The 25,637-nt window shown below is 40.1% G+C and overlaps 2 protein-coding genes across 3 annotated transcripts in view; both read left to right on the forward strand.

The window, feature by feature from the left end:
- The window catches only part of LOC130549384 (uncharacterized), a 69,428-nt gene that overhangs the window by 20,017 nt on the left and 23,774 nt on the right, over positions 1–25,637 (forward strand). The window lies entirely within an intron of this gene.
- Positions 1,420–25,587, forward strand: LOC130549387 (NACHT, LRR and PYD domains-containing protein 3-like). Its single transcript, XM_057326595.1, has 13 exons — positions 1,420–1,996; positions 8,062–8,167; positions 8,686–8,787; positions 9,475–9,591; positions 10,281–10,347; positions 10,426–10,621; positions 10,721–12,536; positions 12,958–13,128; positions 21,663–21,839; positions 22,487–22,660; positions 22,779–22,955; positions 25,146–25,319; positions 25,403–25,587. The coding sequence occupies exons 2-13, from the start codon at positions 8,145–8,147 to the stop codon at positions 25,575–25,577; spliced, it is 3,369 nt and encodes a 1,122-aa protein (XP_057182578.1). The 5' UTR covers positions 1,420–1,996; positions 8,062–8,144; the 3' UTR covers positions 25,578–25,587.

The raw sequence follows: 25,637 nt of genomic DNA on the forward strand, positions 1-25,637 counted from the left end.
TTTCAGGCTACCATCTTCTGCTCTGAAACAACAACCATCTGTGAAAAGTGTTCTAACTTGTGGTGGGCTAGTCAATGGAACAGCTGACAAATCTTCCCTGATTTTAGATGCTTTCTCAGTGATGGGTGCACAATCATGTGGTTGACCTTCAGTCATCAGATCAGCCATGTTTATGCCTTCATGTGTGTATGTTAGATTTGGACTGGTCAGAATCTTGGCAATGCGTCTTTGTCGCAAAGGAGAAAACGTGAATGATGATGAATTTACAAAAGACATGATTGAATGTGTTGTCAGGATTGTTAATGGATGACCCATAACAATGTGTGAAGTCTTGTGTACTACCTTAGCCAGGCCTGCTGCGAACCTAGAACAAAGAGGTTGTCTCTGCTCCACACAGTCTAAAAGTACACTGGCATACATCAGAACTTTTCTCCTACCCTGGTCTTTTTGGAATAGGACACCGTGTGCACTGGATCCTGACTCAGAGGTATCCAGGAAAAATGGTAACTCATAATTAGCACAGCTCAGGTGCACTGCATGAGCTAANAGATCTGTCTGAGAGATCATAAGACCTGAATGAACTTCAGTAAGTGCTGTTGTTTGTGTTTCAGGTGTGTTTGGTTGTGTGTCAGTGACTGAAGGAGATTGTGTTACTCTGTCTATGAATCTCGCTGAAATACAGACGAAGGAGGAAATCTCCTGGAAGTTTGGAGCTCGAGGATATCTCAAAGCTGAAACCAGGACAGACAAAACTGTCTCAACTTATAATGGAACTGATGGGAGATTCAGAGACAGACTGAAACTGGATCAGACCTGATCTCTCAGCATCAAGAACATCAGAACCACAGACTCTGGACTTTATGAAGCGACCAACACCGACACAAACGCCAAACTCAAGGCATTCAACATCACTGTCTATGGTGAGTATAGAGAATATAGAGTCACATATTGGTGGGCGGAGCTAGTGCAAATAGTATCTGCCAACAGGCGGGCTAGTTGTACTCATTGCAAGTAGACACACCAATAAAAGAATGGCTGTTCGGATCCATCACTAAAAAACTAATACATATACATATACATATACAGTACATATATATATATAACCCCAATATAAATATAGTCCTATGAGGAATTTGGTAAAAACATTTATTTCTCAGTTGTGCTGTTTGTTTATTACCTGTATAATCATTTGTGTTTTAGTCTCTAATTCAGAGATAATGTTTAATTTAATACGATTACATTTCTACGCACAATGTTCATTATGCCTTTCTACGTAAGGTTTGGTAGAAATACACATGTGGAAAATGTGTGCGTACAATCAAGAGTGCTGTATGTCATGTTATTGGTTGCCTAATAGCTTAAACCCGCCTCCCGGGTGCATGAATGTGATGCTATTGGGTAATGAAGTGAGTCAAGAGAGACTGAAGGAGGAGAGACACGCGAAGTTTGTAATTTGTAAGCAAACGTGGTTTTATTTCTGTTTAAAACGGAGTACCTTTGTTATGTGACTTCGAAGCTAAAGTTAGCTCAAGATAGGGGTTAACAGTTAGTACCAAGGCGTTTGGGACATTGCTGCCTTTACACGAGACGGCGCACGCCTTCAGTTCATGGATCGGTGCGTTTAAACTTATAATTGCGACTCTGTGCTGGCGTTTGTGTTCTGCCGTGGTTCGATTCTCGGTGAGATGCGGGAGATATTACTGAGCGCATTTGAAACAAGAAGTGCGAGCAAGTTTCTATTTACGAGGGAGAGAGCTACGGACATAACCGGATAGCGCACCCAGCCACCGGAAGCGGAAGGTGTTCATCCGGATACGAGGGACGTTCGGTGCTTTGCGGGAGGATCACAGTGGGCGATTATCCGGGTGCTTTGGATTATAGAGCCTCGGTACTGTGTGTCTTTGTTTTGTCTGCTCACGCGAGCGAAGCGGCCAATTTAAGTTTCAAAGGCATCTACGCACTCCAGCCGCGACACAGTTCTGCATCGGGGGGTTATGTGAGTACTGTTGTGTGTGTGTGTGTGTGTGTGTGTGTGTGTGTGTGTGTGCCCACTTGCTTAATTATTGAGTTTCATTTGATATTCTCTCACTTTGTGTGAAGGTAATACCGTGCTCTTAACATTCTGAAACCGCCTGTATATATTTTGTGCATGTAAAGTGTATCATTTCAGTGCTCCACAAGTGTGCACACTAGGCATGGGCGATATTATATCGTTTGCGATATACCGGTAGAAATTCCCCACACGATAGGAATTCGTCTTCCCGCGATACAAACGATAAATTCTAGTTGATGACGTATTTCTTTGAGACCCATTCACAGCTCATATGTGAAGTGAAAACGGGTATAAAGCGGAGGGCGGACGTGAAGCTGAGAGAGAGTTTGCACTAAAAGCTCTAAATCTCGTTTAGTTTGGCACTGTAGATGCATCCGAGTTCATGTTTAGTTTCACTTTCGTTTTATTTCATTCGTTTGTTAAGTATTCGTTGATAGTCATAATGCGTTACACCACAACATTTAGTTTGGCTAAAAGTATTTATTTAAACATTCGTTAGATGTTATGCGCGCGTGCNATTTTCACTGACACACAGTAACTCTGGAGGAGCAAATAGAGTACTCGCAGAGGATACACCTGCTTATTGTGTCAGATGTGGTCGTGATACAGCACATGAACAGATGGCCTGTCAGGACCAAGGTGTAGATTTGTTCATCTGTGGGCTAAGCAAAACAAGCCAAAGGGGACTGCTTCTTACGCAGTCAAGACCAGAGGAATCTTCCAAGGACCCAATCCACCATCACACAGCACACACACACAAGCAGACGCACTACCTCAACACCTGAGGGCCGATTCTAGTGTAAGGTAAGTGTCCCAATCTGTGATCGGACCAGCCTGCGGTCCTTTATTGTGTGCATTCTATGTCATTAGGACTGTGAGACTAAAAATTAGTGCTGTCTAGATGAGATCCTTCGTCGAGAGTGTCTGGTAATTCATAGGCTCGCCTACCTCACAGCGAGCAGTATGAATCGGTTCCCACTTTAGCAGCATAGGCTATCAATCGAGCTGCATTGAACTCGAGGTGAATCGCCAGCACAGCGGACAAGACGATTAATAGACGGACCAATGTACGGCCTGTTGCATATCTATCTCATGGCTGGATCCGGTCAGGTCGTCGCTTCAGGTAGGCCTAAATCCTGCAAGTAATAACTTGTTTTAGTTAAAAATATGTCAAATTAATTACTTGAAATGAATATGCTTACATTTTACTTGTGTATTATAAGCCCTTGCTTGCAGTTTAAACGATTAGTCAGGACTAGTTGGACATTCCCGCTTAAAGTTTTCTGAGGTAACGTATTCAGGAAAAATATGGCAGAATTGGTAAATTAAATGATTAAAATGTAAATTAGGCATATTTAGATGTTTAAGTGTTTCTATTTATAGGATGTCTAATAGGGATGGGCGATATTATATCTTTTGCGATATACCGGTAGAAATTCCCCACACGATAGAAATTAGTCTTCCCGCGATATAAACGATAAATTCTAGTTGATGACGTATTTCTTTGTGAGACCCATTCACAGCTCATATGTGAAGTGAAAACGGGCATAGCGGAGGGCGGACGTGAAGCTGAGAAAGAGTTTGCACTAAAAGCTCTAAATCTCGTTTAGGTTGGCACTGTAGATGCATCCGAGTTAATGTTTAGTTTCACTTTCGTTTTATTTCATTCGTTTGTTAAGTATTCGTTGATAGTCATAATACGTTACACCACAACATTTAGTTTGGCTAAAAGTATTTATTTAAACATTCGTTAGATGTTATGCGCGCGTGCGCAAATTGTTTAATATGATTTCTTGCCTGTTATATGCAGGATGAACGGAGCGTCCCGTGCGCAGCTCGCGCCCACATGTGCTCTCATAGCGACACAGCACGCACAGCACTGCTGCCTGTTTACATACAGTACACATGCGAGTTTGTATTACGTTATTTTAAATACGTTTATAAGCGTTGGGCGATATGGCCCTAAAACTCTATCACGATAATTCCTGGTATTTGTTGCGATAACGATAAAAATGACGATATATCCATAACGCCATCCACGGCTGTTTTTTGCGTCAAGTGATAGTAGCTGCATGTAGTCTAGACCCTCAGAAAAACAAATATTATCAAAAAGTAAAACTTACCCCAAATCAAACAGCTCCTAAAATATACCAACAGTATTTTTGTAAATATAAAATATAATAGTGAAATTCGACTTCAAAAGGTTGTAGTAAAGAAAAGTTAAATGAACTAAAGCTCAATAAACACATCATGTCATACCTAAAACTGTATATATTCTATTGTTGGGTGGAAACGATCGATCGCATCACGCTGTCAATCACTCTCTCTTGAACTGTGTGAACCTGCTCTTCTCACAGCAACATACACTGAATCTGTCTGACTCGCGCTACAGAAAGAGAACAGAAAAATGCGGATAAAAGAAATCTAATTAAATAATCCATGCTTTTATACGCTCATAAACGTATTTAAAATAACGTAATACAAACTCGCATTGTACTGTATGTAAACAGGCAGCAGTGCTGTGCGCGCTGTGTCATTATGAAAGCACATGTGGGGACGCTCCGTTCATCCTGTATATAACAGGCAAGAAATCATACTAAACTATTTGCGCATTGTCATGATACCAAATTTCGGTACCAGTCGGTACTAAAAGTGACGATACTTGCATTTCCCGCTATCATTTTGAGCGCTGTTGAGCAAATTATGAAAGACCTCTGATTGGCTATTGTGTTTCTAAGGTCATCGGATATGTCTTCTAATGGCTCCTTACCGAGCGCTTGCGCAACCAAACCCGGAAGCGCGTGAAATGATCATTGCATTGCACTCTCTACCGAGCGCTTGCACAGATACACACAGAAGCGTTTGAAAGTCTATCAAATTAAAAATCAAACGCTTCCGTGCATTAGATTTTGCATTAGGACAAATTTTTTTATTATAATGGGCTCTATGCGTCTTTTGTCGCGCCGCGTCCGGTGTAGACACGGTGTTAGATTTACAATAAAGCAATAAGCCCTGTGAAGCAGTGGGTCACAGTTCATTTTATATCAGCTACGGGGCGTTGTTAGGCACGAGTTAACCCCCTTAGCTGTCACAGCTTCACAGGGCTTATTGCTTTATTTTATATCTCAGCCTTTCTGTTGACATATGTGGATTCCCTACAGAATCTTTGATTTGTGACTTATTATGAGGAGAATTTAGTTTTTTATTGAACATCAGAAGAACAGTACAAAATACAAAGATGATATTTCTACATACAATGTATAAATTAACATGTGTGTGTGTGTGTATATATATATATATATATATATATATATATACACATATAATGTGTAAAAAGTGTCCATAGTATATGTTCAAAATCATAAAAAATTTAAATACTAAATATAGGAAACGGAACAGATAATAAAATAAAAAAGGAAGAATAAAGAAAGAAATGCAAACACGAGGGTAAGGAGAATTTACTTTGATCATACAAAACTGTGATGATATTGTACTGTAGATGAAGTTAACGTGGATGAGAAAGAGGGGAAGAAATCGTAAATATCAATCTGACTTCAAATCTATGGACTCTGTCTAGGCTAAGTATTGAAGAGTGGAATAATGTTGAGCTGACAAATAATGTTGTGAAGGTTCCAGAGTCCAGTAGAGGAATGCAGGAAATGGTTAATGTTTTACTGACAGAAGAGTAAAGGGCAGGTTATGTATTTGTCAGGATTCTGCCTCGTCATGTCTGTCTTGGTCTAGTGGCAGGATCATGACAGAGCCTCATGTTTTGTGTGGAGAGAGGCATGTTATTGTTGGTTCTGACATAGCATGCGCTCTCGCCGGTCTCGTCTTTGGCCCCGCCCATCTCGTTTCCTCATTATTGATTAATGATTTCATGCCCTGCACCTGTTCCCCTCTTGATTTGGTTCCCTATTTAATGCCCTTGTGTTTGCTGTCCTGTGCTTGTTCATTTTGCTTACTTGTCTTGTTTACTTTGTGCCTCGATGTTTGACGGTTTGTCAATTCATGCGCTGTGGATTTATTCCGATTTAGTTTAAGTTGTGTAACTCTAGTTTATGTCAAGTGTTGTTTTAGTTTAGTCCTCTCAGTTTATCGTGTCCTGTCGAGTCTGTTATTCCTTGTTCATTGTAGTTTATGGTGACCAGGAGGGGACATGCTCATTTCACTTAGTTTTGTCGTGGCCACGAGATATTACCTCGTGGGAACGTGATATTATGTTATGGCCACGAGAAAGGATGTCGTTCCCTCACCATAGGATCTTGAGGGAACGACTTCACATCGCGACTTTGTTCAAACACACCCACATACAAAACACGGACTCACAACTCCACACACACGATATGCACACGTACTAACACACACAGACACACACGCGCACACTCAGACACAGTAGTTATCACAGAGAAGCACACATTTAATATAAAGATAAATGCCTCACAGAACTGGAACTACTTGCTGCTAGAAATATCAAATGTGTCGCAAATGATGAGGTGATGTAACCAACTGTCACATGTTGTTTTGGCGCTAGACTTGACTCGTTTTTGACAGCTTCTGCTTGACAGCAACCGCGAAAGTTAGTTGAAGACTTGCAGTAGATCTTCAGCAGTATAAAGGCAGGAAATAATGGATTTACAAATGTATGCATTATGTAAATCATTTACAAACATAACCACTCTTTAGCATTATAGTCACTAAAACTACATAACAAGCGTATTAACTTACTAATGCTAACTTATCACAGTTTTGTTGTGGTATTACCCGTAACTGTGTTTTTCGACAGGTTACTCTGGTATGTGTTTGTAAGGGAAGACTGTATGACTCATTAAGTGTCATTTTGTTATTCTGTGTTCAGTTGAGTCCATTGTGGACATACAGTTAAAGGGACAGTTCATCCAAAAATGAAAAATCTGTCATCATTTACTCACCCTCAGTTTGTTTCAAACCTGTATACATTTCTTTGTTCCCATGAGCACAGAAAGATATTTAGAAGAATGTTAGCAATTTTCCTTTCTGGGACATCATCCACTACCAATATTTTCTAATACTATCTAAAAATATTTTTGTTCTATTGAACACATAATGAGATATTTTGAAGAATTTAGGAAAACAAAGAGTTCTGGGGCACCTTTGACTACCATTTAATTCTTCCTACTATGGTAGTCAATGATGTCCCGGAACTGAATACAGTTATGAAATTACATGAGCGTGAATAAATGATGACAGAATGTTCATTTTTGAGTGAACTATCCCTTTTTATTTCAGTTGAAATGATTAGGGATGTAACAATATTATGGATATCGTGTTATCGCAATAGCAAAATTGTCTCAGTATTATCATGGTCACATGACTGTATGAAACGATAGGTCTTCCGGGCCTAACATAGAGAATGTTAGAAAAAAAAAGATATTACCTTTGGCAAGGTCCATTTGGTGCAATTTTTGTTTTGTTTTTAAGGGATTTTTTGGTCATTTGACCCATCTCATACTATAACTCATACCTCTAAGCAAACAGTTATGATTAGAGGATAAAGAAAAGCGGACGCTTATGGCACATTTCCAAGTCATCATCTGTCATTTTTAATATTGCAATAAATATAGTACTGTGGACTTTATACCAAAGTATTATCGTACAGTGGGATTTTGATATTGTTACATCCCCAGAAATGATGTTTTATAAGGCTGTGAAAGAATGATATGACTATAATAATATGACACTACATCACCGTGTTTTTCAGATATAGCTAAGAAATAACAGTTAACAGTTAAATACAGTAATTATCATGCTTTCGGACCCAGAGCATTAAAGAACCGCTGACCTGAAGAGATCAATAATATTTTTTGGTTGTGCTACATGGCAGTTGGCATTAGTATTTTTATTGATTTGTTTTTATTTGATTTTAGTATTTATTTTCATTTAGACTTTATTGCCTAATCTGTATTGCTCATTTTCTTCTTCACCATTTATTGCTCTAAACTGTATTTTGTATTTAACGCTTCTATTAGGTCTCCAGGTCATGGCTGTCTTCATAAACTCAAATACAACAGTGCTGTAGCAGGTCTTTGACAATTGAGAACAGAACTTTAAGATGAGTCTCACACAAGAACAGAGGTAAGACTTTTTGTGTTTATCATTCAAAATATTAAAAGTTTCACACCAATGCCATGTGAAGTCTTTTCCTCACCTTTAATTTACTTGAAAAATGTATTTAAAATAATTAAAACAGTTAATAGTTTCATTTTTACACGAATTAATGGAAAGTTAAAAAAAATTATGGATCATACATGGTCTTAACCAAGGGTCTTCAGCAGGGGGTCCATGGTGGCACTGCAGGCCCCTCAAATTATTGTTTGGTAGGATTCTTGAGATTATGGAATATGGGAATCAAACCTCAATAAATTAGAAATGATAAATCCGCTTGTGTAGGTTTTAGAGTCCAATGGATGCAGGAAATAGTTATAGCAGTTATATTTTAAAAGAGCCTCCAATGACAAGAAACAGGATTGGTGCAGTCTGCGACTGTTGGGACATGTTTATTTAAGCTTCATGATGTTTCTCTCAGACAGAGACTATTACACTACGTTTTTTGTTGTTGTAGTAAAAAAAATCTCTCTTTTTTGTGTTATTAGTGAAAGATCACCTTCTGTATTGAGCTCTGTGTTGCTGAAGAGCTATCATTCCAAAGGTGGTGGACCAAACTTCAGTGAGAAAAGACCATCAGTTATCAAAAGGTATTTCAAATGTTTTTATTGTATGAAACCGTTACGGTGTGTTCCCACCAGGAGCGAATTGAATTATTTGCGCTAGTAAATTGCACACAAAGTCAATGCAAATACGTGAATAGAAGCAAATTTGTGCCGGGCAATACGATTGTAATCCCACGAGTAATATAGAGAGAGGAATGTGATGCTTCGCGTTGGGTGTGAACACAACATTAGACTGTTAGAGAGTACTGAAATGAGTTTTTAAAATGAAAGTTTAGAGCACCGCTAGTCACGTAGTTGACACGTTTTGTGACCAGCTGTTAAATCGGATGATGTTGCGATGCACACTTGTGTACTACTAGTTATTGTAGCGCTTACATTTATTCATCTAACAGACACTTATCCATTGTTTTCAGAGTGTGTAAGTCTCTCTGAAATAGTTTTCCATAGAATCAGTCAAAATATAGTGTTTATCAATGAATTGTTTAAATAAAAACATGCTGAACATTCACGAGGGCTAAAGATGTTGTGTATATTAATGATTAACCCTGTAGTTATTATAAAACTGAATTTCCCATCATCCTCTTTCTGTAGTGATGAATGCTGGATGATACTTTAGTCGGCTCTAAATAAGTAGCACATTTGATAATGAAGTGATGAAAAATGCTTTAACTGCTTTTGTATTAATGTGATTTATGTGTGTGTGTGTTTAAGTAACCGATGGCAAGAAACCTTAATAAATATTGGTTCAGAAATCACTCGATGGAAAACACTAAAAGAACAAAGAGGAATACACAGTGATGTAGAACTGGCAACTTTTCTGATGGACAGGTGAGAACACAAACACAAACACACAGCCATTAATGTCTAAACCGCTGGCATCAAAAGTGAGTACACCCCTAGTGAAAATGAGAACGGATTGACCATTCAAAAATACATTTTGTCTCCAGATGCTACATAACAAATTTCGTGCAAATCAGTCAAAAGCTTTAGGACGAGTTCGGAAAACACGTTTTTTTAAATAATTCAAAATGGCGGAAGAATGTTCATGACGGAAAGTGATGTCATAGGGTGCATTCGAATGAAAATAGGCATGAGCTCAAGATTCAGAGGGAAACAATTATTTGTTTCTATGGTGTACGGTTCAGAAGTTAAGAATGATTTAAAAATGTATGTGAAACTGTTGGTGGCGCTACAGGGACTGAGTTAGAGACTCCAAATTTGCTCTGGATAATGTTGGGACTGTCCAGTATCTGTGTGCAGAGCCTTCGGGGCTTGACCCCTAATAATGTTAATATGATCAACAGAAATGAAGAGCCACAGATCACCAGAAACACTACATGCATATTTACTTTTTTATTAGCAGAGAATAAGTGTATCCAAATTGTCTTACAAGTGAGAAAATTGTCATAAGAGCTGAAGATATTTGTTGCTCTCATATCAACTTTTGTAGCTTATGTAGAACAATAACTGATATCAAGAGATTTCTCTAATGTATGGTTATTTTTGTTTGCTAACAGGATTCAGTGTGAGAAATCAGCTGCAGACCTCCATAATTTTGAAGATGATCTTTCCCACATCTTTCAGGTAAAAAAGCATTTCGTTTAAGTCCATTAATTGTCTTTAACAGGGTGAAAGCCTTTTTATGTTATGCTTTACTTTCAGGGTCTTGAAAACAAAATAGCTGTATTTTTTAAGAATGAGCTGGAAAGGTTTAAGAAAATATTGAAAAATGAAAACGCACAATACTACGTGAAGGACTTTGAGGAGAACAAAAACAACATCAGGGAAGCAGCCCTTGATGTCACAATCCACTTTCTGAGAAGTATGGAACAAGATGAACTTGCTGATACTCTGGAAGGTAAGAAGTTCTTGACATCACTACATGTAATATTCTCACTTGCACAATGCAGGAGCGGAGGATTAATATCTATTCACACTGTATTTTGTGTTTGTTTAGATGAGCTGATCTACACATGTCAACTAAAATCAGACCTGGAGAAGAAGTATCAATGTGTGTTTGAAGGAATTGCAAAGCAGGGTGACTCCACACTTCTAAATAAGATCTACACGGATCTGTACATCACTCAGGGTGGAGGTGAACAAGTCAATACTGAACACGAGGTAAGACAGATCGAGGTTGCTTCCAGACGTCTAGAATCACCAGACATACAGATTCAATTCAAGGATTTGTTTAAACCACATGAACAAACACAGACCATCAGAACGGTACTAACAAAAGGAGTTGCTGGCATTGGAAAATCTGTCTCGGTGCAAAAGTTTGTTCTGGACTGGGCTGAAGGAAAAGAAAACCAGGATATCAGCTTCATATTTCCTCTTCCTTTCCGAGAGATGAACTTGAAAGAGAAAGCAGAAGTAAGTTTGATGGATCTTTTATGTGAGTTTTTCCCAGAGATTAAAGGACTGGACCTTACCAGAAAAAACAAAAAGGTTCTGTTCATCCTTGATGGTTTGGATGAATGTCGTCTTCCTCTGAAGTTTGATGGTAATGAGATATGGAGTGATATCACATCACCTGCTCCTCTGGATGCTCTCCTGACAAACCTCATCAAAGGAAATCTGCTTCCTTCTGCTCACATCTGGATAACCACCAGACCAGCAGCAGCCAGTAAGATTCCTCCTGAGTGTATCGACCTGGTGACAGAGGTCCGAGGATTCAATGATCTACAGAAGGAAGAATACTTCAGAAAAAGATTCACAGATGAGAATATGGCCGACACAATCATTGATCACGTAAAGAAATCAAAGAGTCTCTTCATCATGTGCCACATCCCAGTGTTCTGCTGGATCTCAGCCACTGTGCTCCAGAACATTCTGGAAGAGAAGAAAATGGAGAATTCTGATGACACGACCAAAACACTTCAGGAGGAGTTAAGCAATGATGATACTCCTAGGACTCTGACACAAATGTACACACACTTCTTTCGCTTTCAGATTCAACAGAGCAGAAGAAAGTATGATGGAGAATACTCGCCTGATATCTCCTGGGACATGGAGTCAATCTATTCACTGGGGAAACTGGCTTTTGAACAACTGGAAAAAAACAACCTGATCTTCTATAAGTCAGATCTGGAGGACTGTGGCATTGACGTCTCTAAAGCTTCTGTGTATTCAGGGATGTGCACTCAGATCTTTAAACGGGAGACGGGGATCATTCTTGGTACTGTGTACTGCTTTGTTCACATGAGCATTCAGGAGTTTATCGCAGCTCTGTATGCTCATCTGTTTCTAGACAAGAACAAGAAAAATGTATTTGTTCAAGAGCACAAAGAACAGGAAAACAACGATGAAACAATGACTGGTTTACTGAAGACTGCAGTGGACAAGGCACTTGAGAGTGACAATGGACATCTGGATCTTTTCCTCCGCTTCCTCCTCGGTCTGTCACTTGAGTCCAATCGACCACTCCTACGAGGTCTGTTGTCACAAGAAGAGAGCAATAAGCAGAACAACACAGAAATAGTCCAGTACATCAAGCAGAAATTTGAAGATAGTTTACATCCAGAGAGATCCATCAATCTGTTCTACTGTCTGAATGAACTGAATGATCAAACTCTGGTACAAGAGGTTCAGAAGCATCTTAGTGAAGGAAGTCTGTCATCTTCTGACCTCTCACCTGCTCAGTGGTCAGCTCTCGCTTTTGTGTTGCTGACATCAGATGAGGAACTGGAGGAGTTTGAGCTTCAGAAATTCAAGAAATCTGATGAGTGTCTCATTAGATTACTGGCCGTTGTCAAGTCCTCCAAACAAGCTCTGTAAGTAATGGAATAAAGTCAGTTCACATCTACACATCAAATACAGTTTCAGTATATATGTGCTAAAATGAAAGAGACAATGCTAACGTTAATCTTCTATTTAAAGAAGATACGGTGACACTTTCCTTGAAGCATGTATGTATAATTATAAAAGTAGTTTTAATGCATTGTAATGTCTTATAAATAATTGTTATTACAGTTAATACATGATAACACTTAGCAATTCATTGTTACACTACACATTTTAAATTGGTTATATTTCTTTACAACTACATATAATGCATTACAACACACATTATGAAGAATATACATGCATGCTTCAAGGAAAGTGTTACCGGAGATTCTATCTGCTGTTCATGTATGTTAGGTGGTACCTGTATTGCATGTTTTAATTCTAATTCTGTGTTATGACTTCCTGTAGGTTAAATGACTGTAATCTAACAGACAAGAGTTGTTCAGCTCTGGCTAAAGTTCTGAGCTCAGAAAACAGTCTTGAGGAGCTAAACATGAGCAATAATCATCTACAGGATTCAGGGGTCAAGCTACTCTGTGCTGGACTGAAGAACATGACATGTGAATTAAAGAAACTGAGGTAGGTGACACAACTAGGGCTGCACAACGACTAGTTGAAAGTAATCGTTTACAGAATAAAAGTTTTTGTATGATGCAGAGAATGAGGAGAATGTGAAGTCCTATGTGAGGGTTATGTGATCAACGGTAAGTGGTGTAAAAATTGTTTGCTGATGGAAGAAAATTGTTTGTTGATATACATGATAACATTTTTTACTTAAAAATATATACATGCATGTGTGTGTATTTATATATACATAATATATGTGGGTGTACTGCGTATAATATTTATGTACAGTATATACTGTATAAATACACACACATGCATGTTTATATTTAAGAAATATTTACAGGTGTATGTACATTTTTATATTTAGATATAATTTATATTATACACCGATCAGGCATAACATGATGACCACTGACAGGTGAAGTGAGAGAGAGGGAGACGCCACATTTACCAGTCAAGTACTCATGAAAAATAGAGAGAGATGAATTGTGGCATCACATGAGCTCTTTTAGGCTTCTGGAAGATAAGCCACGCTGCTGCATTCTGAACCAGCTGGTTTGATTGCCTTAGCAGGCAGACCAGCAAGGAGAGCTTTACAGTAGTCCCACCTAGAGATTCCAAGGCCCTGGACAAGTAGTTGTGCTGCATGCTCAGTAAGATAGGGCCTGATCTTCCTGATGTTGTACAATGCAAATCGACATGACCGTGTTGTTTTTGCAATGTGATCACTGAAGGACAGCTGGTCATCAAAGATTGCTCAGTGATGATTGTATTGCCCAGTTGGATGGTGAGATCATGATGTACCATGGGGCGGGCCGGGAGTATAAGCAGCTCGGTTTTGGCAAGGTTGAGCTGGAGGTGGTGATTTTTCATCCAAGCTGAGATATCTTCCAGGCAGGATCATCTGGGTGAAAAGAAAAGTAGATCTGGAGGTCATCAGCATAGCAGTGATAGGTCCTAGAGATGTTGTGTAGATGGAGAAAAGGAGTGGTCCAAGCACTGATCCCTGAGGGACCCCTGTGACCACGCGGTGAGATGTGAATAACGCGCCTCTCCACGACACCCTGATAGATCTATCGGAGAGGTAGAATTTAAACCAGAGAAGAGGGGTACCTGTGATAGAGTGAGTCTGATATAGCCTGTAAGAGATGGGAGAGGATTGGGTCGAGAAGACAGGTGGTGGGATGGCTGGAGAGAAGTTTAGTTAAGGCAGAGAATGAGGAGAATGTGAAGTCCTATGTGAGGGTTATGACCGGGCGAAGTGAATAAGACTGATTACCTCTTCATCACGGCACCTATTAGTGGGTGGGATATATTAGGCAGCTAGAGAATATTTTGTCCTCAAAGTTGATGTGTTAGAAGCAGGAAAAATGACAAGGGCCAAATTGTGAAGGCTAGATGACTGAGTCAGAGTATCTCCAAAACTGCAGTTCTTGTGGGATGTTCCCAGTCTGCAGTGGTCAGTATCTACCAAAAGTGGTCCAAGGAAGGAACAGTGGTGAACCGGCAACAGGGTCATGGGCGGCCAAGGCTCATTGAGGCATATGGGGAACTTGAACTTGAACATGACGTAAAAGAGAACGTGATTCATCAGACCAGGCCATCTTCTTCCATTGCTCCGTAGTCCAGTTCTGATGCTCACATGCCCACTGTTGGCACTGTATGCAGCCCCATAAACAACAAACTGTGATGCACTGTGTATTCTGATGGCCAATCATCAATATTTCAGTTTTGTTATTATTTAATAATAAATAATATTATTCATAATTTATTCTTTATATTATTTTGGTCAATGTTCTGCTGGGAAACCTTGGGTCCTGCCATCCATGTGGATGTTTCTTTGACACTTACCACCTACCCAACCATTGTTGCAGACCATGTACACTTTTTTAATGGAAAGGGTATTCCCTGGTGCCACAAAGCAAAAATGGTTCAGGGATGTTTTGAGGAGCACAACAATAAATGTGAGATGTTGACTTGGCCTCAAAAATCTCCAGATCTCAATCCAATCCAGCATCCGTGGGATGTGCTGAACAAACAAGTCCGATCCATGGAGGCCCCACCTGGCAACTTACAGGACTTAAAGGATCTGCTGCTAACATCTTGGTGCCAGATACCACAGCACACTTTCAGGGGTCGGGTGGAGTCCATATCTCAATGGGTCAGGGCTGTTTTGTCAGCAAAAGGGGGGCCAACACGATATTAGGCTGGTCATAATGTTATGCCTGATCGATGTATATACATTTTTTAGCATTAAGCAGATGCTTCTATCCAAAGCGACTTACAGCGACGATAAGGAACAATAAAGCGATTTGTCAACAATACAATAAGTACTTATACCAAGATACTAGTTTTTACAAGGCCGAACAACACATATTGAGAGAGAGAGAGAGAAAGAGAGAGAGAGAGAGAGAGAGAGACTGTTAGTCAACATTTACCAGTCAAGTATTCACGAAAAAATATGTTTTAAGTTGTTTCTTGAATGAGATGTGGTTCACCGGACTGCATTTGTAAGATCGTTCCACCAGTAAGGAGAAGTGAAGGAGAACAAGCGGGAAAGTGATTTAGTACCCGTGTGTGAGGGTATTACCAGGCGCTGTTCATTCACTGAGCGCATGGTTCTGGATGGGGTGTAGGAGGTTGTGAAAGTATGACAGTGCAGAGCCAGTGATGGTCCTGTAGGCAAGTGCAGTGACTTAAACCTGATCCGTGCTTCAATCGGTACCCAGTGTTTTGCACTTGCTACCTTTAGTCTTATTTATAAACACAAATTTACCCCCCAACGTTTTCTTATCTGGACATTTCACATTCATAAATGCAAGTTTACAACGGGCAAACCTATTTTTGTAGTGCTTGAAAAAGAGATTCAAATGTAGATGTGATGTCAACATCTAAAAATAGTAAACCCATTAAAACGGTTACTAATTAGCTCCTTTTACAAAACTGCATATCCTATGGATATGTAAAATATGTGTAGTATATATTTAGTTGTACACTGATGAGTCTGAGCTTGTTTAAGAATTTAAATAAGAGAATCTGTCAAGATTCTCCTTATGTGTGTGCTGCAACCAGAATTTAAAATCTGTCAGGATTTTAAAACTCCTGTAGTGTGAGCCAGGCTTTAGCCTTCCTGCTACTGGATTTGAAAGTCTTGCGTTATATGTAAATTTTTTCTTACTGTCCTTCACTTCTGAGAGTATTAGTAATTAGGCTGTGCTCAGGTTGTTTATTGGTGCACTAACGTTACTGGTTCACAATTTATAACCGTAGAGTAGACTAGAGGTAATGTAATGTTGCAGGGTCTCAATAGCTTACGTAGCATGATCGTGCCTCATCACGAATTTAGTGTTATGCTTGTAAACAATGACTACCAAACCACAATAAATGTTTTATGGTCAAAAGTTGCTGATTCCTTAGTTCATGCACATAGACTAATGTTATCGGTATCTATAGTTACTGTGCTAGGCACTATTGCCATAGCGAGTTGAGTGTAAGTTATTGATTGCACCAATTACACAAAGCACAACGCCTGGTCGCGAGTGTGTTTCCGAAAATATAACTACAGAAAATTATTTGCGTTTGGTTACTAAACACATTCACGTCCATGTGTTGTGTTTTGGGTGACTGCAAATGTGTTAAGTAGCTAATGTTAGCAAGTTAGCTGCTATGTAGCTAACACGCTATGCGCTAACGGCTAACAACCAGCTGCTACCTCAGAATCTAGTTTGAACTATTAGTTTAGCCCAGTAGTATAACCCGCAGGAGCCAAAAGAGTGCTTTAGTACATGCACAGTTTATGAAGTGACGTGATGTAACAGCGGTTTCTGCCTAGTCAACAAATTCACGTATATTGCGCTGCCCACGTGGAAGCTTATACAGCGGCAATATTTACGACATTTATAACAGACAATTGCGCTTATCAACCACATGGGGGAACCATACACCAAAACTGCTCGTTGTCGCTTTAAAGGCGCAGTTCTTGAAAATCAGCGGCCACTAGCGTTGTATTATAGTTTTGCAACGAATCTCTGAGTCATTTTCCCACCCCTCCCTTTGGAGGGATATCCCGGTGGCCGCAACAGTAAAAAAAGATGTCGTCTACTGAGACAGCGGATAGCAGTGATACAAGCAACGATGTTTCTTTGCAAAGGTAAGGCACTATATTAACGTAATTAATCATTTAACATGTATTCTATTGCGAAAGTTACTGTTACAATTCTATAATTAGATATATTTCTTGCGTGCTATCTAGTACACGCTGAGAGTAGTGAAGTAACTAAAGTTAGCTAATCGTAAATAGCAACGCTGTTCAAAGCGTTTGATCTGACAGTCACATAGGCAGTTAGGTGTAAGTTAGTAGACGTTTGTCTCCCCCTTTGTAAAGTCAGGAACAACCGGAGTACGTACCGCAGGGACGGAAAAACATTATTATTCGGAGGTTATATGGCCATTTGTATAAAATGCTAACGTTACCGTTTCAACAAAACAGTTGTTTGGTAAACATTGAAAAAGTGGAAACATTGAAAATGTTGAATTATCTTACCAGTCTAGCAGAAAACAGGCAACTTCGGCGTCGCCTTGAAAACATTTGTCTTTCAACAGTGCCTTCCATCTGGTAATAGATACACCGATGTTTATCCTGGATTTCTGCCGCCGTTTGTTTCTAATTCGTCTGGCAGCATCACGTTTGTGCTTCTTTGACGACGGAGATTCACGCTCTGTCGGCTCTTGTGCACAATACGCATGGTCCTCCATTTTATCAAAACTTCTAAGACAGAACAATCAATTGCTTCAGCTAGACGACGACTACTCCTCCACCTCTCCGTACTACGACTTACTACTTTGTGCGTCTTCAACTCAGTGATGACGCAAGCTGCGTCTAAAAACACACACGAAGACCAACATATACGAAACGCGCTCTGTAGAGCTGCTTGTCCGTTAGAGCTTACTGTACAAAACATGGCTGCGCAACATAACAAATTCCATGTAGATAGGCCCTATGTAGATACAACTGGTTTATTCTAAGGTAATAAAAACATAACTTTTCATTACGTAAGGTTTTTATACACATCTAAAGACACAGTTTTGTATGTTATATTGCATTTCTGTTAATAGATCATACAAAACATCCCACACTGTACCTTTAAAGAAATATCAACACGAGTGCATACTTTTTTATATTTAGATATAATTTATATTATACACTGGTCAGGCTTAACATTATGACCAATACCGGGCGAAGTGAATAAGACTGATTACCTCTTCATCACGGCACCTATTAGTGGGTGGGATATATTAGGCAGCTAGAGAATATTTTGTCCTCAAAGTTGATGTGTTAGAAGCAGGAAAAATGACAAGGGCCAAATTGTGAAGGCTAGATGACTGAGTCAGAGTATCTCCAAAACTGCAGTTCTTGTGGGATGTTCCCAGTCTGCAGTGGTCAGTATCTACCAAAAGTGGTCCAAGGAAGGAACAGTGGTGAACCGGCAACAGGGTCATGGGCGGCCAAGGCTCATTGAGGCATATGGGGAACTTGAACTTGAACATGACGTAAAAGAGAACGTGATTCATCAGACCAGGCCATCTTCTTCCATTGCTCCGTAGTCCAGTTCTGATGCTCACATGCCCACTGTTGGCACTGTATGCAGCCCCATAAACAACAAACTGTGATGCACTGTGTATTCTGATGGCCAATCATCAATATTTCAGTTTTGTTATTATTTAATAATAAATAATATTATTCATAATTTATTCTTTATATTATTTTGGACAATGTTCTGCTGGGAAACCTTGGGTCCTGCCATCCATGTGGATGTTTCTTTGACACCTACCACCTACCCAACCATTGTTGCAGACCATGTACACTTTTTTAATGGAAAGGGTATTCCCTGGTGCCACAAAGCAAAAATGGTTCAGGGATGTTTTGAGGAGCACAACAATAAATGTGAGATGTTGACTAGGCCTCAAAAATCTCCAGATCTCAATCCAATCCAGCATCCGTGGGATGTGCTGAACAAACAAGTCCGATCCATGGAGGCCCCACCTGGCAACTTACAGGACTTAAAGGATCTGCTGCTAACATCTTGGTGCCAGATACCACAGCACACTTTCAGGGGTCGGGTGGAGTCCATATCTCAATGGGTCAGGGCTGTTTTGTCAGCAAAAGGGGGGCCAACACGATATTAGGCTGGTCATAATGTTATGCCTGATCGATGTATATACATTTTTTAGCATTAAGCAGATGCTTCTATCCAAAGCGACTTACAGCGACGATAAGGAACAATAAAGCGATTTGTCAACAATACAATAAGTACTTATACCAAGATACTAGTTTTTACAAGGCCGAACAACACATATTGAGAGAGAGAGAGAGAAAGAGAGAGAGAGAGAGAGAGAGAGACTGTTAGTCAACATTTACCAGTCAAGTATTCACGAAAAAATATGTTTTAAGTTGTTTCTTGAATGAGATGTGGTTCACCGGACTGCATTTGTAAGATCGTTCCACCAGTAAGGAGAAGTGAAGGAGAACAAGCGGGAAAGTGATTTAGTACCCGTGTGTGAGGGTATTACCAGGCGCTGTTCATTCACTGAGCGCAAGGTTCTGGATGGGGTGTAGGAGGTTGTGAAAGTATGACAGTGCAGAGCCAGTGATGGTCCTGTAGGCAAGTGCAGTGACTTAAACCTGATCCGTGCTTCAATCGGTACCCAGTGGAGAGAGATGAAGAGGGGCATCATGTGAGCTCTTTTAGGCTCCTGGGATATTAGCCTGGCTGCTGCATTCTGAACCAGCTGGTTTGATTTGCCTTAGCAGGCAGACCAGCAAGGAGAGCTTTACAGTAGTCCTGCCTAGAGATTACAAGGCCCTGGACAAGTAGTTGTGCTGCATGCTCAGTAAGGTATGGCCAGATCTTCCTGATGTTATACAATGCTGTGTTGTTTTTGCAATGTGATCGCTGAAGGACAGCTGGTCATCGAAGATTATTCAGAGGTTCCTGGCTGTTTTGGAAGGAGTGATGGTTGTATTGCCCAATTGGATGGTGAGATTATTATGTGCCATGGGGTGGGCCGGGAGTATAAGCAGCTCTGTTTTGGCAAGGTTGAGCTGGAGGTGGTGATTTTTCATCCAAGCTGTGGGATCATCTGGGTGAAAAGAGAAGTAGATCCGGGTGTCATCAGCATAGCAGTGGTAGGAGAACATGTGTGCCTGTATGATAGGTCCTAAAGATGTTGTGTAGATTGAGAAAAGGAGTGGTCCACTGGAGTCAAATGCAGAATCAAGGTATTTAATAAAGAATCCCACACTCACAAAAATACAAGCATGAACAAGTCATTGACAGGGAGATAAACCAAGGGGCAAAGGCTCGAGCGCTCGGCCAAACAACCGTTAAAGGGGAGTGGGACAAAATATAAAAACAAGAAAAATCCAATGATCACACGCAGCACGCGGGAGGTGAGTGAGGAAAAAGAGTCCACAATAAATCCAGCCACAACGAAAAGGTTAGCGGGAGAATCTGTTAATTGCGAGTCAAACTCGGGGAGTCCAGAAGCAAGTGTTTGCAAATCCAAGAAGGTAATCCACCAGCGTGGTAGAGATACAGAACAAGAGTCCGTTTGGAGATGACAACCTTGTAATCCCAGCACGTAGCTCACACCGTCGCATAGCAAGAATCCACAGGTGAAAAACCTCTCCGAAAGAGCAGAGAGACTCCCCGGTAGATGAGATGCTTGACTCGCCTCAGATAAACTCCTTTAGAATTAGCCACAGCTAGAAGTCAGAAGACACGGTTACCAAAACAGGGACAGGACAGGACAGGACAGGACAGGACAGGACAGGACAGGACAGGACAGGACAGGACAGGACGAGTACAGCACTGGAGCCTGGACAAGACAAGGTGATCAAAACAAGACAAGACAACTAGACAAGAGGGCCAGAGATTGCCATGAGATAACTAACGGACTGACAAAAAACAATGCAAAACACACGGAATAAAAAGGAAAGCAATTAGGAGGGAAAATGAGAGACCAGTTGGGGAGAGGGAAAATTAAAGGGAGAACCAGGTGAATTGGAGAAATCAATAATGAGTAGAAGATAGGATAACAAGGGGGCGGGGCCACACACGCGGACTCCGAGCACATGGCAGTTGTCAAGTGCTCGACAATACAAAAACAAAGGACCAGACAGACAAAGACGAGTAGTGCTAGACCCGAGCCCTGACAGGAGTGTTGACGTAGAACGCCGTCTCATGTGTCTGCTCAACACGTGTGTCATGAGCGCTGACTCCTGCATTTGCACCGCATGCATATGTTGTGTGCCCTCATGGATGCATGTTGGACATGATGAATAAAGTCATTATGTCTGTTTTATCCTGCACAAAACCTTTTCACGTTGCTAAAGCTGCAGTCTGTGACTTTTGCCTCTCTATCGTTATCTCTGTTTGAAATAAAATTGCTGTTATTTTTATGGGTTGTAGCTTCAACTAACTGACACTGACACTAAAAAGCATTTCCCTTGTGCACAAGCATTGACACAATCTTCTGTTCTCTAGTGTGTCCGAGTGCAGTATTGGAGAAGAAGGTTATAAATCTTTATGTTCAGCTGTGAGATCAAACCCTGAATCACATCTGATAGATCTGGATCTCAGAGGAAATGATCCTGGAGAAACAGGAGTCAAACTCATCTATCAGTTAACACAAGATCAGACGTGTTCACTCAAGACTGTCAGGTGAGTTTAACAACCAAGTATGATTTTAAGGCTTTAATCTTCATTATTGCAATATAATGTTGTGACAGTAAATAATGAAACTGATATAATATATAATTCTTGTTTTCTGCAGGTTCTTGAGCAGTTCTTCTGCAGTGAAAGCCTTTGAGTATCTGACAGAAGCTCTTGGGATAAATCCTTTACTGGAGAGAGAAGTGAATCTGAGTGATCATAAACTAGACGAGTCAAGAGTGAATCAGATCTGTGATCTACTGAAGGATAAACACTGTCGCATCAACACACTCATGTGAGGACTTGATCTTTATTATGAGTTTATATTTCAACCTGTTCAGATGTGAAATTGACATCATCTTGATAAATGTTTAGATGAAACACTAACTTTGTGTTCTCTTCCACACACACATCTCCTCCATCAACACCTGACCAATTAGTACTGACTTCTATTTCTTTTCTACTCTTTCTATCCTTAAACAAAATACTTAGCTTTGTATACTGTGGTAGGCTATATGAGACCAGTTTTACTGCACTATGCTGTTTGTTGTCCTTGTGTTGTTCCAATTGCTTCTATTGTTGACCTCATCTGTAAGTCACTTTGGATAAAAGCATCTGCTAAATGACTAAATGTAAATATAAATGTCTTTCTGCAGTCTCAGTAACAGCAGTATTACAGCAGGAGGGTGTATTGATCTGATGTCAGCTTTCACTTCAAACCCTTCACATCTGACACATCTGGATCTGAGTAAAAACAAACTAGAAGATTCAGGAATGAAGAAGATCTCTGATCTGTTGAGTCACTCACAGTGCAGACTACACAAACTCAAGTATGTCTTTACATTCATTTCATTCACTTCAGTGAAATAAAATAATGTTTAAATCATTCATACGTGTGTCTTTTTACAGATTTAATATTTGATTTATAATCATGTTTTTGTTCTCTAGTGTGTCCGAGTGCAGTATTGGAGAAGAAGGTTATAAATCTTTATGTTCAGCTGTGAGATCAAACCCTGAATCACGTCTGATAGATCTGGATCTCAGAGGAAATGATCCTGGAGAAACAGGAGTCGAACTCATCTATCAGTTAATACAAGATCACAAGTGTTCACTCAAGACTGTCAGGTGATAAAAGCTTTCAAATCTAAATATGAAGTCTGGTATATCACACAACAGAACATAGATCAGAGAAATGATTCAAAAATTTTAAATGCAGTGAATGAAAGAAAAACAAGAAAAGTTGCGCTGCAGAACATCAAATATTACATTTATGGAGCCCCGTAAGGTACATGGTGGTGGAAAACATATGGGAGGGAAGAGAAAAATATTTTTCAAAGCTTTTGCGTTCCCTCGCAAAACTTTTCCATTCTCTTGCAAAGATATTTGCATTCTCTCGCAAAACATTCTGCGAGTTTGGACAAACACGTCCTGTCCGGCTTCGTGTATTAATGGAGCAGTTGATATATAGTAGATTCCCAGACCAATATCTTGTGAGCTAAAAGTTGTTATGAGACCTCATGCTATGTATTGTAAACAACGAGCTACAACGTAATTTTCCACAAACCGAGCCTTGTATTGATCTCAGGCGGCAGCAGGTGTTCTGTCAGACAAGACCGAAGGGATTGTCTGCAAAGTGCAAAACCTGAAAAGTGTTTTGCACTTTTTCACTACTAAAAATAAAAGTGAAAAAGTGAAGTGACCTATTAGTCAGATATGGTGACCCATACCCGAAATGTGACCACTGCATTAAACCCATCCAGAGAGTAGTGACCACACGTACACCCGGAGCAGTGGGCAGCTATCACTGCAGCGCCCGGGGAGCAAGTAGGGGTCAGGTGCCTTGCTCAAGGGCACCTCAATCGTTACCCGCCGGCCCTGAGAATCCAACCGGCAACCTTCTGGTCATGAATCTGACTCTCTAACCATTAGACCACAACTGCCCCTAAATAGTCATTATCTTCAGTGTTACATACTGTAGTATAACTAAAATCAGTTTAAATTCAGCAAGAGAGTATTGATGTGTAAACTGAATTTGGTGACACTTCAGTGTGTTATTGAAGTTCATAACTATTTTTGTAGTAATGCTTTGAGGGTTTACAGTCACTTTGTCAGCATTTGGGGCTGTTGTTTTTGGTTTCCCCCTATAGAGGTCACTGTGTTCACCTGTTTGCCCCTCATCACTGTCATTTGCTTCCACATGTGCCTTGTTTGACCTATGTATTTATATAGCCTTTCGTCCCTGGGTTTTATTGCTTGGTGTTTAACGTTGTGTAGCCAGTCTCTCAAGTGTTACTTTGTCTAGAGTTAACTAGAGTTCTTGCATCTGTCTATGGTATTTTTACCCTTTTTGCGTTGTGGATTATCTTTTGTTGGACCTTTGAATTTCCTTGGTTGCAGACTGCCTCTGCTGGATTATACCTTTTTTTGTCTCACGAGAGGGTTTTTTTTGCCCCCGAGTGTTTTTTTCTCTCGTGACTTGATTTTTCTTGTATTTTTGGAATTCTATTAAAACAACCAGCTTTACTTCTCAAGTCCTTGTGTGCGCGTCTCACTCTTGGGTTCACCATCCCCGGTGGCATCTGGGTTAAGGATTTGTCTCCCACACCGGAGACATGTTTTCGAGCCTCGGCTCTGACAGTTTATATTATAAGACTTGTGAGGAAGACTAGGTTGTTAGATCTTTGTCTGAGGAATTATGTGTTATATCGTGCGTAATTGGTCCGGGAATCTGAGACTATACGAACCGCTCCAGTGTTATTGTGCTGAGCAAGTCTTAAACTCTGCCAGCGGGACATTAAACATGACGTGTTTTTCAGAACTCACAGAATGTTTTGCAAGATAACGCAAATATTTTTGTGAGGGAACACAATGTTTCTCGGGGAAAGCAAAAGCTTTGAAAAATATTGTTCTCTTCCCTCCCATATTTTCCCACCACCATGTCCCTTACGGGGCTCCGTATACATTAATGTGGAATGGAAAAATATGTTTTTCTTAATGTAGACACATTTCTCTAAACTAGGTTCAGTTGTGTTTAAACTATTAAAAGTCATGAAAACAGATTATATAATGATCTGATATTTCTCAAGCAGTGTTTATATTGGACTTTATATCAAAAACATTACAGTTCTGGATCCTGTTTGTAGGCTCAGTTGATTTGGTGTTAAATGAGTCATTTTCATTCTGAATGTGTTTAATCCAGCAGACTCACACTGTCTGTTAGACACAACAGACCTCTTGAATCTGTTAGTACGGAAGACATTTCATTCATTTACACATGTGATACATGAACATGAACACATGATCTTGTGTGTGTAGATTTCTGAAGAGTTGTGCTGCAGAAGAAGCTTGTGATTATCTCTGTAAAGCTCTAGATGTGTATCCATTACTGCTGAAAGAACTCAATCTGAGTCACAATAAACTGGGAGATCTGGATGGAGAGAAACTCTCGGCTCTATTGATGGACTCTCATAGCAAAGTCACCAAAATCATGTGAGTATCATATACACGAGAAGTTCATACAGTACAGACTGTCAGACAGGTGGTGTTTATTGAAATGTTGTTATTGTGTTTAGATTGAATAACTGTGAGCTGACGGAGAATCAGTGTTCAGCTCTAGCTGCTGTTCTCTCCTGTAAAACCCTCGTGAAGGAGATGAATCTCAACAACAGTCGACTGATGGATTCAGGACTCAAACACATCTGTGACAAACTCAAGAACCCTCAGTGTCATCTCCAGATACTCAAGTGAGTTCATCTATGACATCATCTACACAACAATGGTCATATAAGACCCTTAACCTTGAAATTG

This window comes from Triplophysa rosa, unplaced genomic scaffold (assembly GCF_024868665.1).
Source record: "Triplophysa rosa unplaced genomic scaffold, Trosa_1v2 scaffold112_ERROPOS181078, whole genome shotgun sequence".
Taxonomy (NCBI): Eukaryota; Metazoa; Chordata; class Actinopteri; order Cypriniformes; family Nemacheilidae; genus Triplophysa; species Triplophysa rosa.